This window comes from Peromyscus leucopus, chromosome 7 (assembly GCF_004664715.2).
Source record: "Peromyscus leucopus breed LL Stock chromosome 7, UCI_PerLeu_2.1, whole genome shotgun sequence".
Taxonomy (NCBI): Eukaryota; Metazoa; Chordata; class Mammalia; order Rodentia; family Cricetidae; genus Peromyscus; species Peromyscus leucopus.
The window spans coordinates 7,009,693-7,026,571 of record NC_051069.1 but is presented as its reverse complement, the minus strand read 5'-3'; the positions used below and the strand labels follow the sequence as shown (position 1 = coordinate 7,026,571).

The window sequence follows — 16,879 nt, the reverse complement described above, 5'->3', positions numbered from 1 at the left end:
TCACTTGAGCATTTAGGCCGAAGAACTTCAGAAGCAGAAGATCTGTTATGGGGAAAGGTCAGAGCACAACACTCTAAATGTCTGTGGGGATGGATGGAGAGCCTCTGGAAGAAGGCTGAAGATCTGAGAGCATTCTTCATTTTATCGCTAAGTTCTCACACTGGGAAATTTTGCAGAAGTGAAACATGGATCAGTTCACATACCCTTGAACTGCATGTCCTCCAGTTTCTCTTGCTGAGGGATAAACATACGCTAGCCATGGCTAGAGGCCATCCTATTAGCTGGACTCTTTCTCTGAAAATCCCTAGAGTAAGAAGTCATATCTCAGTGCAACTGCTTTGAGGAAACACTTGCCCAAGGTTGAGATGGAATCACACAGTCTGCAGCTTTACTGCTTTGCGATCATGCAGGAGGGCCCAGGGTGAACACATGGCTAGGGCTGGCTTACATGAGGTACCTCTTCTTTTGATCCTTTTCCAGTCAAAAGCTGAGAGGGACAACCAGCTTCTAAAACCTATTTCTCTTTCCGGTAACCTTTGCGTGGCAGGTTCACAGCTTGTTAAGAGGCTAACTTTCAGTGCCGAGGAAGGAGAACAGCAGTGTGCAGAGAGAAATACAGTCAACAGCTGGGGTCTGAGGGCAGATCATCTGTCCCAGGGCCTTGGGAAACCATGGCTCTCCATACTGCACACAGAAGGAAGATCCAAGTTTCCAGGGCAGGGAGAGAAACTGTTTCTAGACATCCTTCCTTTTTTCCAGACTGTGACAACAGAAAGGCTCCTGTTATGGACTAAATTGTGCTTCCTCTCAAATACATATTCAAATCCAAGGTACCTCAAAATAGTATCTTTGTTGTTTGAGACAGCTCATACAGCCCATGTTGGCCTTGAACTCACTATTTAGCTAAGGCTGACTTTAAACATCTACATGCCCTGCTTCTAACAGCCAAGTGCTAGAATTTTAGCAGGACACTACAAGTAGTCTTCTTATGAAAAGGGGACTCTGGACACAGACACAGAAGCAAGATAGCATGCAAATGAGTGATGCCTCCATAGGCCATGGAACATCATGGATTGCTAAGCAATGTTTCTGTGAACAACTGCGAGAGTGAGGAGGCTCTAGACACACTTTCAGATTTCTCACCTCCAGAATGGAGCACATACCTCATTGCTGTTCTGAGCCAGCCAGTTTTTACTGATTTGTTTCAGGAGTACTAGGAAATTAATATAGCCTCAAAGGCAGATTAAGTATCAATTAAATCAGTCACATTTTACCTTAAGTAGGCCTCATTAAATTGTAGTTGCTAGACCCAAGCCCAGGTCAAGGTGGGTGGAGACCAGTAGTGACGGCAGCACCCCACCAGGTGGAGGGCATCTGCACAGTGCACACACCCACCATCTCAACCTGCTGATTCAGACAGAGGACTGGGGGTTGTGGGAAGAGCTTGCTCCAATCAAGCTGCCCAAACGCTACCAGTGACCTCAGCTCAGTTTGATCAGTAACTAATTTTAGCTTAAGTAGAAGGATAAAACTTGAATCGTCTCCAAACTAATCTGTGGATTCAATGTAATCCCAATCAAAATCACAGGTTTTTTTTTTTTTTTCACTTAAAAAAAAATCACAAGCGGATCCTAACATTTATGTGGAAATGCACAGTGCTGAGAACAGCTAAGAAGATCTTAAGGAAGTACAACCCAGCTGGAGAGAGGACTTACATACACCACTAGGTGTCAAGATTTATAAAGGTGTAGTTAAGCCATGTGGTATTCATGGAAGAATGAATAATACAATGAGTGCAAAGAAGAGAGCTGAAACACCTTCCCGATACTTCCCCATTAGAGGCAAATGTGACTCCTCTGTGCAGTGGTGGTGCTTTCCATGAGGTGCTGAACCAATCGTATACCCACAAGATTAAAAACAATAACCTTGACTCTCAATTCAAACCCTAAATAAAAATAAATTACAAAAAAAATCAAGATCTCAGAGGAAACTTAGGAGATTATCTTGAAATAGGCAAAACTGTATCCAGGACACAAAAAGCATTAATAACAAAAGGAAAAATAAAGACAAACCAGATTTCATAAAAATGGAGTTTATATGCATGACATTAAGAAAAGGCAAGACACAGAGGGTTTTATAACATGTAGCTGACAGCAGACTCACAGCCAGTATACACAAACCACATGATTACTAACACCAAAAATGACAAAAGACTTACAAGAAACTTTATGGAAGATTTACAAAGGTCAATAAATACAAGAAAAGATGCTAGATTTTATTATTCTTCAGGGAAAAGCAAATTAACAACTCACTGAGAAGCTACTGTAAACCATCTAGAAGGACTCCAATTACAAGGGTTAAAGGAAAAGGACAAAGTCAAGTGTTGACTAGGATGCAGAACACCACCATTCTAGCATGTTAAAAGCACTCAGGAGCAGAAGCAGGCGGATCTCTGAGTTCAAGGCCAGCCTGGTCTACAGAGTGAGTTCCAGGACAGCCAGGGCTACACAGAGAAACTGGGTCTTAAAAGTTAATTACATGGGGGCAGTGGGGTGGCTTGAGAGATGGCTCAGAGGTTGAGAGCACTGGCTGCTCTTCCAAAGGTCCTGAGTTCAATTCCCAGCAACCACCTGGTGGCTCACAACCATCTACAATGAGATATGGTGCCCTCTTCTGGCCTGCGGGCATACACACGGACATAATCAATCAATCAATCAATCAATCTTTTAAAAAGTTAACTACATGGAACATGGCTGAGTCTCCCTGGTATAATGACAGCAGCTCAACATCAAAAAGTACATACTGCAATATTTCATGCATGTACACTTCAAAATGGGCAACACTACGACATCAGCAGTCAGACTGATGGACTGATGGGAGGGAACCGAAGTTATGGGAAGGGAAATGAGGTTTTCTGACGATACTATACTGTGTCTCTTCATTTCGGTTCTGATAACATAGGGTATGTTCATTTTGCAAGTTCAGTCATCTGTACACATATGGTTCATGTACATATTTACACTGCTGTTCAATCAGACCTGCTGATAAACCCCAAACATCTGGGTTTGTGACTCCTGTGTATCAGTGAGGAACGTAACAAAGCAGGCAGTGGCAGATCTGGTGACATATGGGCCAGTTCTGCTCTTTAGGCAACTGGCCCAATCTACAGGCCAGGAGCAGAGCAGTCTAGTATCTGATGCAAAAGCACACAGGGTGGGGTGGGATGGGGGTGAGTCATTTTTCATCCATTCTTTATTCACATTGATAGCTGATTCTAAAGATTTTAAAATGTAATTCTAAGGAGAGAGCTAAAAACTGAAAAACAGAGGGAAATTTGGTAAGTTGATAAAATGCATTATTTCAAGTATTTTAAACATTAAATGATCTGTGAATCCCCGAGAGGAGGGGTATCTAGGAAAGCTATTCTCTCAGTTACTTCAGGGTCAAACATTACATTTCACTATGAGCTCAATGGAAGTAGAAAATTATTCTATAGTCTTTTAGGCTTTTTAAAGATATCCTTAAAAGAAAATAGAGAACTTGGGGAATGGAGGACGGAGTAAGGCGTCTACTCAACGTCTTACCATTAGCCCTTTTGTCCTCTACCTTGTTACTATGGAGAAGGCCATGAAGGCAACAACTGAAAGAAATAAAGGATCTGGCAGGAGTAAGCACTGGGACAGTGCATTAAACAAAAATCTCTTAAGCAATTAGCAAGACCAAAAAATGATACACTTTCCAGGCTTCCCTAGGAAAGCACATGGGCCTGGTTCCTCACTGTAACTGAACTCAGAACAGAGAGACCTGAGTGGCCTAACAAAGCCTAAGCCTTGGCAGACATATCATAAGGCCATTGAGCAATGCTGTCTCATGCCAGGAGGAATAAGCTACCTTCCCACCCTATCCCGGGGAAATTGTCTCCAGCTGACTAGATTATAAAGTTGATGCCCGGTGACGACTTTGTTCTGTAAAGCCTAAGGGAGAAGGAGGTATCAGAAGGGGCAGAGACCTGCCTCTTGTTTTATAGGTGGGGGGAGAGGGGGAGAAGAAAGGCAGGAAGAAAGAGGGGGAAAGGAGGGGAAGGTAGAGAAGTGTGAAAATCTCTCCCTTTCTCCTCTCTCTCATCTCATTAAGAAGCAGGAGCAGCCTCAGTAACATGCAGCAGCAGTCTGGGAGCAAAGCTCTGCCTGAACTGGTTTAAAGCTACTGCCCTGGGAGAGAAGGCTAGTTGCCAAGTCTGTTGATTGCTTCTGCTCATCACTGCTATAGCAGCTTTATGAGTGGGGCAGGGCCACGACCTGTTTTTAGCAGTGTAAGCACCAAGGCCAAAGGATTCAACATCTAGATCTCATTACAAAAAACGTTCAAGGACTGTCCCTCTTCTGTCCCACACAAATAATCACAGAAGCATAAATATTAAGAGCTACAAGGAATACAATATAGTCCAACCTTTTTTTTCTCTTTACAAAGGAGGAAAGCAGAGCACAGACTAACAATATGAACTTCCCAACAGGGCAAGAAAACACTACAGCTCTGATTTTCAAGTGAGGTCAGGGCTAGGCTAGAACAGGCCATGTCAGAATTGCGTTTGTGGCCTACATGTCACTTACTTCAACACTTAAGCTTTAGGAACTAAATGACTTGTAAAGCATGACATTAGGCCGGGCGGTGGTGACGCACGCCTTTAATTCCAGAAGTCGGGAGGCAGATCTCTGTGAGTTCGAGGCCAGCCTGGGATACAGAGTGAGTTCCAGGACAGGCTCCAAAACTATACAGAGAAACCCTGTCTTGAAAAACAAAAAAACAAAAATCAAAACAAAAAAAATTGACATTAGTACAAAATAGGCCCATGTTTCACAGGATCTGAGGAGAATCTCATTTCCAAAATAACTTTACCTATTCACAAGCCCACAGCCTGTCCTCCCTGTACTCTGCTGGTGTGGGTCGTGTGTGTGTGTGTGTGTGTGTGTGTGTGTGTGTGTGTGTGTGTGTGTGTGGTGAGACAGGTGGGATAGAGTGCACTAAAAGAATATGTCTTTCACCCTTGAAGATTAGTAGTCTATTTTGCAAAATGAAACTCAAAAGAGCCTATGACTCAAATTTTTTCTTGGGGCTTCAGGATTTAAATATATGATAGTGGACAGATAACACAACACTAGGGTATGGAAAAACACGTGTCCTAAAGCACCCCCTGGGAGGAAGCTGCTGGATGGTGGGGGAGGGGTGGGAGACAGTAGGTATTGATCCCTAATGTTTCCTTTGTGTGGCCGCTGTTGCTATGAAGATCTGTGGTGCCAGACAATGGCTGGGAGGCTTTCATGGATCCAGCCAGTCTGCACTAGGCTAAGCAGTGGAGAAAGACTGGTCACTCCACACCATCTCTCTCCAGTGAGTGCAGCCTGAAGCAAGGCCATTCATTGTCGCTGCTAAGTACTCCTTTTCCATGACAAATACCAAAAAGCCAGTTTGTACACAAACTCTCCTAGACCAGAATCACACAGGGTAACTACCCCTTTCTTAAAAGAAGAGTCATGGAGGGCTCTTTCTCCTTTGAGAAGGATAAAGACCTGTAAACAGAAGAGCATGAAGAACCACTGAGCAGATTCTTAGTGGAGTTACACAAGAGCCAAACTTCATGATAAGCAAAACCACTCCTGAGAGAGAAAAGGTCAACCTAAGACCAAAGAGCAAGGCTCAGCCAGGGTCTGAGACAGGGCCAACTGTTTGCCCAACAGAAGCTGGAGTACAGAAGTCTCCCTGGGTCTGTAGAGGTGTCAGCTGCTTTTTAATTCTCACCGTTTTCTCACAAAATCACTGTTCGTTCTTTATTCTTAGCGCGCGTGTGTGTGCTTGTGGAAGACAATGTTCAGGATTTGGTTCTCTCCTTCACTGTGGGTTCTGGGAAGTGAACTTGGGTTGTCATGCTTCATTGTGCTGAACCACCTAGTCACCCTAACTGATGTTCTTTATTTGTAGAGCACACGTGTAAACACACACACACACACACTCCAAACAAAGCTATTAGCAATATATGGCTACTGAAATTAAATTTTACTCATTTATTTATTATTCTTTGAGACAGGGTCTTGCTAATTTAGCAGCTTAAGCTGGCCTTGTATTCAACTCTTCCTTCCTTAGCCTTCCAACTGCTGGACCACAGCAGATGCACCATCCATTTCTACATTTCATTAGATTTTTAAAAATAACTTGTTTAGTTTTATTTTATGCGCACTGGTGTGAGGTTATCAGATCCCCTGGAACTGAAACTGAAACTACAGACCGTTGTGAGCTGCCATGTGGGTACTGGGAATTGAACCCTGGTCCTCTGGAAGAGCAGCCAGTGCTCTTAACTGCTGAGCCATCTCTCCAGCCCCATCATTAAATTTTTTTTTTTTTTTTTTTTATAAGATAGTCATATTATGCTGCCCAGGCTGGTCTCAAATCCTTCCTACCTCAACCTCCTGAGTGCTGGGGTCATAAGTGTGCCAGGATACCTGGCTAAATAAAAATTTAAAAATTTAGTTCATCAGTTCCTTGGCACATTTCAGGTTCTCACTTGTGAATACAGGCTAATTTTGGACAGTTCTCAAAAACAAAACCAACAACAAAAACCCCCAAAACTCTAATAGAGAGTAAAATAATTTAGTCTAAATCCCTCTTTTTTTTTTTTTTTTTTTTGTAAATCGGAAATATAGAAACAGAAACTAATTTACCCAAGACCAAAGAGCTAACTAAAAATAGCATATGTTCTGGAACACAATTTTCTATAACTTTGGTTCAGAAATATTTGTACTGTACTACAACACACGTGGAAAACTGAATATATACCATACATGAGAATTTCATTTTGGAAGTCAGATCAGGGTTACTGTGGATTTTCATACTCACTGGCATGCAGAAGAGTTGTACCCTGGGTTCAGAAACATGGCTGTGGGGCATTATAATTTATTATTTTTTTATGGATTATAACTTATTTTTTTTAATGGATAGTCTGGTAAATGAAGACCAGAGTAATTCCAAAGATATTGTAAGAGTAATTTCTACATGAGGTGGGAGGATTAATCTAAATACATACATGCTTATCGAAGCAGGGTTTTTTTCCCCCTAACAGCAAAATTTTCAAATAAAAAATTACAAAAGAATACAACACACAAATCATCCACAAGCTGTCTGAGAGGCAGCTGGGGAGGTAACAGAGCCAGCAAGGGGCTGCCTACTCAACATGCCATATCCTCATGTCTGCCTCTGCGGTTTCTTCATACTTATGTTTCTGCGAATACACTATCTTTGAAGATAGCTGGAGGTTTTGTTATGACATATAAATTCAAAGGACTGGGAGTGCTAACTACAACGGTCAGAATGGGAGGTGGAGATAGGCTCAAGTGTTCGGAGCACTTGTTGCTCTTGCGGAGAACCCAGATTCAGGACCTAGTACCACATGGAGCTTATAATCTTCACAACAGGGGATCTAAAAACCTTCTTCTGACCTCCACAGGCACCATGTATGTGGTCCACATACATACACACAAGCAAAACACTTATTTTCACAGAATAGCAGCAGACTGGCTCTAGAATTACCAAATCTTCTTCAGGGAGAAGTGAACAGTGGACGGACTCTTGGAATACCAATCTGGGTAAATATAATAAATTATTCTTGAGTTCTTTTTGGTATAGCTAACAGTTAGAAGGTAAAATTCAAAAATATGGTATGAATTAACATTAAGGCTAGGAGTTGACAACCTTTTCCAAAATCCTGTTGCAGCTGGAGGGTGAAATGGCATCCACCGGCTCATGCATCTCACCACTGGGGCCCTAGCTGGTGGTGCCAGTTTGGAAGGCTGTGGAACTTTCAGGAGACGGAGTCTTGCTAGAGGAAGGGTGAGCCTTGGCTTTTCACATCTTGACCCTGCTTCCTGTGTGCTGTCTGCTTCTTGACACAGACACAAGGTGACCAACGGCCTCATGATCCTGCCGTCATGGCTTCCGGACCATGACTGACTATATCCCTTTTCAAACTGTAACACCCCGCCCCCCTCTCGCCAGTTAGGCTGCCTCTTATTATTTGGTGACAGCTAGGAGAAAGTAACTAATCAAGGGTCACAACAATAGTGGTAGAAACCCAGAAGTCTCTAAATTTTCACTCCCATGCGCCTTTCACCACACCACCTCTGCTTAGGACTGCTGTCCAAAAAAGGATGACCCATAGCACCTTCTGGAATTCTTATGTAGTGTCAGCCTTGCTGTCTTCAAAGTAACTCAGATGCAAAGAAATCATTCTAGATAGCTCAGCATGCTGACACACGCCCAGTCTCAACGCCTGGGAGGCAGAGGCGGGAGGATTACAATGTCTGTCCCAGGCTGGTCCTGAGCTAGCTGTCCTACTGTCCCAGCCTACAGAATGATGAAATTATAGGCAAAGTCACCACACTTGGCTTTTGCTTTTGCTTCTTTTTGGTCATACAATTATTTAAGATTTTTATCTGTGTATGTATGTGTTTACATGTGCAAGCCTATGTCCATGTGTATGCTATGTGCACAGGTGACTGAAAAGGCCAGGAAAGGGGATCAGATCTCTTCTCTCGGAGTTGGAGGTATCTGTGGGGTTCCTGGTGCTGGTTCTATGATTTGAACTTGTTCTCACGGTACAGCAAGTACTCTTGATCACTTAACCATCTCTCCAGCCTCCTCAAACAATTATTTTTTTACTTGGGTGGTGGAAACAGGAGGAGCAGATATTCAAGTTCATCCTTGGCTGGACAGATATATAGTGAGTCTGAAGCCAACTCAGACTATAGAACTCCTTACTTCAAAAACAAAAAGAGGTGGACATGGCTGTGTAGGCCTGTCACTCCAGCGGGGGTGGGGGGGGGGGCGACGATGGGACGGGGATGGGATGGACCTAAGAGTTCACTGGCCAGCCAACCTTGAAAATAACTGAGCTTCTGGTATGGGAGATGCCTTACCTCAAGGCAGTAAGACAATAAAAGAAGAAAAGACATGAAGATGTCCCTGTTCTGGCCTCTGCACATGTAGCACACGTGCACACCTGCACACATATGCACGCACTACTTACAGATATACACACACACACACCACATGATACACACAAATAAAACAAACAAAATACAGACAGCAGAGTAAGGATATAGCTCAGTGGTTTAGTGTTTGCACAGCATGTAAAAGGCCCTAGGTTGTATCTCCAGCCTTGCAAAAGTAAACCCCCATGGCAGGGACAGAACGCAGACATCCTCAAAGAAAAAAATATTCATCATTGTTGGGAGAGTGACAGGGCTTGTTTCACACTCTTGAAAAGATTTTCTCAGGTTCCTATTTTAAAAAAATATATTTTTTTAAATTTATGTGTGTGTCTGTACGTTAGTATGCCACATGTATGCAGGTGCCCATGGAGGCCAGAAGAGGGCATCAGATCCCTGGAGCTAGTTATAGGTATTTGTAAGTCGTCTAACTGGGTGTTGTGAACCAAAATTGGGTCTTCTGAAACAGCAGTCAGTATTCTTAACTGCTAAGCCATCTCTCCAGCCCCCAGGCTCATATATTTTTAAGATTTATTTATTTATTTATGTATTTTATATATATGAACACTCTATTTGCATGTGTGCCTGCAGAACAGAAGAGGGATTCAGACAGAAGATGACATCCAATCCCATTAGATGGTTGTGAGTCACCATGTGGTTGCTGTCAACTGAACTCAGGACCTCTGGAAAAGGAGCCAGTGCTCTTAAGCGCTGAGTCACCTCTCCAGCCCAGGTTCATATTTTGTCCATAGAGAAAAGTCATCACCACAAAGAAAAGTAGAACATATAAGCAGGAAATGATGTATTTTTCAATATACTGAGGGACTTCCTTAGTGGCCAGTTCCAGGGGACCCCATGCCCTCTTCTGGACTCCATGGGTACTATATACATGTGATATACAGACATACATGCAGGCAAAATACCCATATACCTAAAATAAAATTAAAATTAAAAAGATATTGTTATCCAAACACATTTGTCACCCCAACAAAATTTGTCTGCTACAGGCATCTTTTTATACTTTATTTTTTCAAAGTTTATTTTATGTGTATGGATATTTTGCCTTCATATATATCTGCACTACGTGTGTGTCTGGAAACCAAGGAGGCCAAAATAGGGATTCCCTGGAACTGGAGTTACAGAAGGCTGTAGTAAGCTGCCATGTGGGTACTGGGAATCAAACTTGGGTCCTCTAGAAGAGCAACCAGTGCTCTTAACTCCTGAGCCATTTTCTCAGCCTTACAAATTAAAAATTAAACATCTAATTTTGTTATTTCCAGAATACACACTGTAAATACATATCCAGAGTATCTTTTTTACCTGAAATACATTAGCATCTACTGCATGGAGAATTTTCAATAATTCTGAATGACAACAAAAATACTATGAGAACAGACTGCTGAGAGAATGGCCAGAATGAAATGCAGACTAACAAGTTAGTTCTATAATATCAGAGATAATTAGCGGGGCTCCTATTGGTCTCTAAATGCAGAGTGAAGACTCCTTCAAAGTCTGGGTACTGGTGCGGAGACACACTGGGACTCCCGACACCTGCATTCTCCAACCACTGATGCTTTGATGAAAACTTGATTCTTGCACTCAAAGTGCCACTAAATGTTACCAAGGATCTGAAGTGACTGGTTAAGTATCTTTGTACTCCCATTCCTTTTTGTTTAGGTTTGAGAAATTCCAAAACAGAGGCGTTTCTGTTCTCCAGGGCAAACGAAACATACAAGAAGTCTGCATGGCAGCCTTGGGCAGCCACAGCTTATAGCAAGCCAGCTGCTTAGTGAAAGCCCCAAACAAGACTACATGAACCTGATCCTACTGACTGGGCCCATACAGACTATACGCACTAAGGGAAAGAAACATCAAGTGTGTAGGTGGCTGGGCAGTGAGGCAACCAGTGGGAGGAAGGAGTTGGCTGTAACTCCAGGTATTAAGAAAAAGGGGGTGGGGGAGAATTTGAAATTCACTGTGCTAACATTAAGTCAATTTAAGAGTGTCAGATATGGTAATGCACTTCTGTAATCCCAGTTATTGAGAACTGGAGGCAGGAAGGATCAAGAATTCAAAGTCATCATTAGCTACATATCAAGTTTGAGGTCAGCAAGGGCCACATGAGACCATGTTTAAAAAATCAAGACCAAGCAATTTGTGGTGGTGGATGATTTTAGTCCCAACAGAAGTAGAGGCAGGTGAATCGCTATGTATTCAGAGGCAGTCTGGTCTAGGCAGTTCCAGGCCAGCCAGAGCTACATAATGAGACCTTGTCTTAAGGGGGTACGGGGAGGTTGTAGAGATGACTCAGTGGTTAAGAGCAATGGCTGCTCTTCCGAGGGCCCAGTTTCAATTCCCAGCAACCACTTGGCAGTTCAAATCTTTTTCTAACTCCAGTTCCAGGGGATCCAACACCCTCACATACATGCAGGCAAAACATCAACACACATTTAAAAACAAAACAAACAAGTTGATTTCCTCAACTGCGCTTTTATTATTGTGTTCTCTTAAAGTCTGACTGACAATTCCACCTGTAATCTAAATCCCCATAGGAAAATTAAGGGAGGGTATAGAGTACAGATATAGTTTAAATGACACAGCAAGTATTTATTAAATGATTGTTTACGAGCTATAAAAGGGAAATAATCTAAGACGCTGTCACTGGAGCTAAGGATGTGCACAGGGCTAGAACATTTGCCAACTTCCAATTGCCAGAACAACAACAAACAAATCATCTCTAGGAATGGTAAAGCGTGCTAAAAAGTATGCTACTACCCTTTGTGTGGGTACTGCCAAGAGGATGCAGACACTGACTTCTCTTATAAGTGCTTGGCAATGTTTCTATTTTTGCTTGGCAATATTTCCAACAGTAAGCCTCTACGGGCTCCTTTGCAGAAGCAATTGAGAAGGGATGGACTTACCGTCTTCTGTTTCCTGCCACACGATGCCTTCAAGGTTGACGCTGGTTCCAGGTTCACAGGGGCCTAAGCACTCAGGCTCTGTAGCTAGAGCCACATCACAGGTATTGACTCCAACTGATCGGGTACGGACCATGATCTGCTCACAGGGAGATGAGATGTCATTATTGACCACTGGCACTAAAAGGTGCAGCGGCAGCACCGCTGGGGTGGAGACGGGGGACTCCATCTGTGAGAAAAGAGAAAGTGCTAGCTGAGACACAGGAAGACCATTAGAGGACATACTGTTTTCTGTATTTAATCTGACCCCACATATTTTGCTGCCAGAGTGTAGGTGCTCTGAATATAAGACTTGTTTCTTCCTCTCAAGTTCTAGCTCATAATACCACTATAAATCTGTGATTTAGAGGACAACATCATAGGCTAGAAGCTATATTTTCATCTCATTTATTTATTTACTTACTTTTGTTTGAAAAAGGGTCCAATATGACCCAGGTTGGCCTCAAACTCCCTATGTAGCTAGCAAAGGATGCCCTTGAACTCCTCATAAATAATGATATTACACATGTGTTACCATGTCTGGCACTACTTTCTTTTATTTGAGAGTCTCTGTAGCCTAGGCTGGCTTTGAATTCACACTAATCCTCCTGCCTGCATGTGTCGTCCCCCACACCCCCTCACCTAGGTAGCTTTGGTTGGCCTGGAACTATCTATGTAGACCAGGACCACTTCAAACTCACAAAAATCTGCTTGGCCTCTACCTCCTAGGCAGGCAGATCCTGAGTTCCGGACTGCAACTACACAAAAAAAACCAAAACCAGACAAAACAAAACGATAAACAGACTTCTATTTCCCAGCTTCTGAGGCGAGCATTACTGACACCGTTATACTTCCTGCTAGCACCGGGCAACCTATCAGGTTAAAATCAATGACTCTAGGCTAGGGATAAAGAGAATCCAGATTTAGGGAAGCTATGATTCTCAAGAATCTTAGAAGGTTTGATACAACTTTAGGGAGAAAACTTACAAGTTATAAGAGGGCTGGGAGCAATCTGATGGGGATTTCGGAACCTCAAAGTAGCAGTGATTGGTTAATGAGCAGAGCATCTTTAAGTAGGACACTAACATCAAATTTGTCTATAGGACATAGAGGTGCTACTATCATGCAGAAGCCAGTCTATACCAGTGTGAAGATACAACTGATTATGCACACACAAAACAGTTGAACACTAGTAATCTACTTCGTATGTACATGCAGTGTGTGTGTGTGTGTGTGTGTGTGTGTGTGTGTGTGTGTGTGTGTGTGTGTGTGTGTTGCCCACAGAGGCTAGCAGAGGGTCAGATCTCCTGGAACTGGAGTTATGGATGGTATGAGTCACCCTGTGACTGCTGGGAAACAAGCTCCAGACCTCTGCAAGAGCAAGTGAGTGCTTTTAACTGCCGAGCCACCTCTCTAGCCTCTTTCTTTAATATTATTTTTCCCTTAGAGCTTCGGACCAAACCTAAGGCTTTGTGCTTACTAACTAGCTTTACTATTGAGTAAACCTCAAATCCCTCCTTACTTCATTTTTAAGTATGTGTTTGAGTTTGTTTGTGGGTGCCCTTGGAGGACAGAAGAGGGTGTCAGATTCTTCTGGAGCTAGAGTTATAGGTAGTTCTGAGCCACTCAATCTGTTCTGGGAACCTGACTCTAGCCCTCTACAAGAGCAGCATGCACTCTAACTACTGAACCTATCCAGGCCTTCCTTACTGTTTGAATACTAGCATATATCAAGTTGACAAATTACCAATGGTGAGTCTATAATGCTCAAATCCTAACTCAGTATCCTGCACATAAAATGTACTTAATACATAGCCGGGTGTTGGTGGTGGTGGTGGTGGTGGTGGTGGTGGTGGTGGTGGTGCACACCTTTAATCCCAGCACTCAGGAGGCAAAGGCAGGCAGATCTGAGTTTGAAGCCAGCCTGGTCTACAGAGTGAGTTCCAGGACAGCCAGTGCTACACAGAGAAACCCTGTCTCAAAAAAAAAAAAAAAAAAAAAAAAAAAAAAGTACTTCATATACATATAAACTGAACACAAGACATTAATCAGCAAGCCTGGAAAATTAGTTATGGATTTGGTTCCTTTCCCTTATGAAAGACTTTCAGCTGGCTTACATCTGGTGATGAATTCTATCAAGAGATCACACTAACAAGAATGCTGAATATGGTCTTTAAATGGAGACCTTTGGAAAGAGCACACACACAGCCACAGTTCAAGCTGCTGGACAGCTCTGTGATGAATTCTGGTTTGGGGATGTTATTTCATGACCACTCTGCATATAAACTATCTCTCCCCTACATACACCTTCCTAGACTTGGATAAAAAAAAAAAAAAAAATCAGTCTTAAAGCTGTTAAAGATACTGCCTTCATTTATTTTGTAGCTGGCTCTGATTTCTTGGTTTAGAAAGTTACCACTACTGCAGATCAAAACTTCCAGAGTTCAAAGAATGTTCATGCATTGATTCTTTGACTAATTCTGGTCCCTGGAGAGCCACCCCGCCCCAGCAAAAAAAGCTATTCATATCTTTCTATTCATACACACACCAACACTTTTTTCCCCATAGAAATGAAATGGAAATACAAGTTGTATGATGAGTCTTCTGCTCTGCTCTCTTGAAAGTCACAAATTTGTAATTTCTTTTTATGATGTGGTAGGCCCTTGAAAGACCCTTTAAACTTTCCACACAAGCCAGGCATGATGATGTATGCCTATAATTAATTACTCTGGAGGTGGAGGCAGGCAGATCTCTGTAAGTTCCAGGCCAGCCAAGGCTGTACAATGAGACTTTGTCTCTATTAAAAAACAATAACAACAACAAACTTCATACAGAGGGTCTGGGGAACTGGCTCAGTGGGCACAGCGTAAACATGAGGACCTGAGTTCAGATCCCCAGCACCCAGAAAAAAGCTGGGTGTGGGGGTGTGTCTTTCACTCCAGTAATGGGAAGTGGAGACAGATGGGTCCTGAGGGCTTACTGGTCGGCCATGCTAGTCAAAATGGAAAACTACGGGTTCAGTTAAAGAGCCTGTCTTAAGAAAAAAAAGAGAGAGAGGGAGGAAGAGGGAAGGAGAGGGAGAGGGAGGGGAGGGGGAGGAGAGAGAGAGAGAGAGAGAGAGAGAGAGAGAGAGAGAGAGAGAGAGAAATAGAGGAGGACATTAGCCTACTACTGCTTTACAGTGCTGGAATCTCGCTCTAACCTTTATCTCTTTCAGAAACATGGTTAAAAACAGAAAAGAAAAAAAAAAAGCCTTTGAGAGGTACTACTAGAAAAGTCAGAGACAAAATATACAGACCATCTTCCTTCCAGCTACTTCTGTGTCTCTGTTCTTGTTTTGTTTTCTGAGAAAGGGTTTCTTAGAGTTCAGGCTCTGGCTATCTGTAGACCAGGCTGGCCTTGAACTCACAGAGATTCACCTGCCTCTGCCTCCTGAGTGCTGGGATTAAAGGTGTGCGCCACCACTGCCAACACCTCTGTTCTTTTTATGAGAAAATCTGGGCTACAAAGGAGTTTGTAGTAAACCCTGTCTCAACACTTCCCCATCTCAAAGAAAGCCAAACAAACAAAAAAAAAATCAACAAACCTCCCCAAACAAACAACAAAAAAACCTTCTGTGAACTTGTAGATAGCCTTGTTTGCACATGTTCTGTTGACCATCCATTCCACAACTGAAACAGCACCATCAGGCACAGGAAGTCACCAGAAAGACATCTGCTCTTGCTCTCTCCTATCCCAGAAAGACATACTAGTTCGTATGCTCTAGATCTGCACCGAGAAATACAGAAAACATCAATGTAAGATGTAAATGGCCACTGATGCTTCTGAGCAGTATATCATATGAAACTTTGCTATTGAACAGTTCAACAAAAATGTTAGCTGAACTTCTGTACCCTAGGATTTTTTTTTTTTTTTTTTGAGACAGGGTTTCCCTATGTAACAGCACTGGCTGTCATGGAACTCACTTTGGAGACCAGGCTGGCCACAAACTCACAGAGATCTGCCTGCCTCTGCCTCCCAAGTGCTGGGATTAAAGGCGTGCGCCACCATGCCTGGCTAATAATTTATTTATTTATTAAATTATTATTATTATTATTAATTTCCTATTATTCTTTCAGTGGTATGAGATAAAATCTCACTCTGCTCCAGGCTATCACAGCATTTGCTGTGTAATTCAGGTTGGCCTTGAATTTATCACAATCCACCTGCCTAATTTTTCACCCTCCATAATGCTGAAATTATATGAATAAGCCACCACCAGCTTCCAAAGATTTTTTCTTTTGAGAATTCTAGTCTTGAAATTAGTATGTGGCTGAGGATGACCTTGAATTTCTGATTCTCCTGCCTCTACTTCCTAGTGTTGGGATTGCAAGTAGGTGTCACTGTGCCTTGTTTTATGAAGTACTGAGGATTGAACCAGGGCCTCCTGCATTGGCAGATTGAGCTACATCTCCAGCGATTGTACCTCAGGACTTCACTAGCACATATACACCAAAACTACCCTTACAGGTCAGTGACTAAGCAGAGCTCTGGATCGCTATGGAAGATGGCTTTACTTCATTATGCATTTAATTAGAAGGGAAGTTTGAGGATGGGAAAATGAAGAAATCCACCTGTGGCTTTATAAAGTTCTTCTTCCTTTCCAAGAGAAATCTAAAGAATGATCACAGAGAATCACAGTATTTAATTATAATACCAGCTCTGTTAATTATCATTTGGGTACACTTGGAATCTACATTAGGCCATAATGCATTATAAGTAGCACTGTGATATGCATCTAACAATCTAGATGTCTCCGGGTGGTGGTGGGTCATGCTTTTAGTCCCAGCATTCAAGGGCAGAGTCAGGCAGATTTCTGTAAGTTTGAGGCTAGACTGGTGTACAGAG

The 16,879-nt window shown here is 42.6% G+C and overlaps 1 protein-coding gene across 1 annotated transcript in view; it reads right to left on the bottom strand.

Annotated features, from left to right (window-relative positions):
* Znf609 (zinc finger protein 609) overlaps positions 1-16,879 on the bottom strand; it is a 152,966-nt gene that overhangs the window by 29,127 nt on the left and 106,960 nt on the right. Inside the window, 1 exon segment of the mRNA XM_028866506.2 lies at positions 11,957-12,182. Within this exon segment, the coding sequence (XP_028722339.1) occupies positions 11,957-12,182 (226 nt within the window).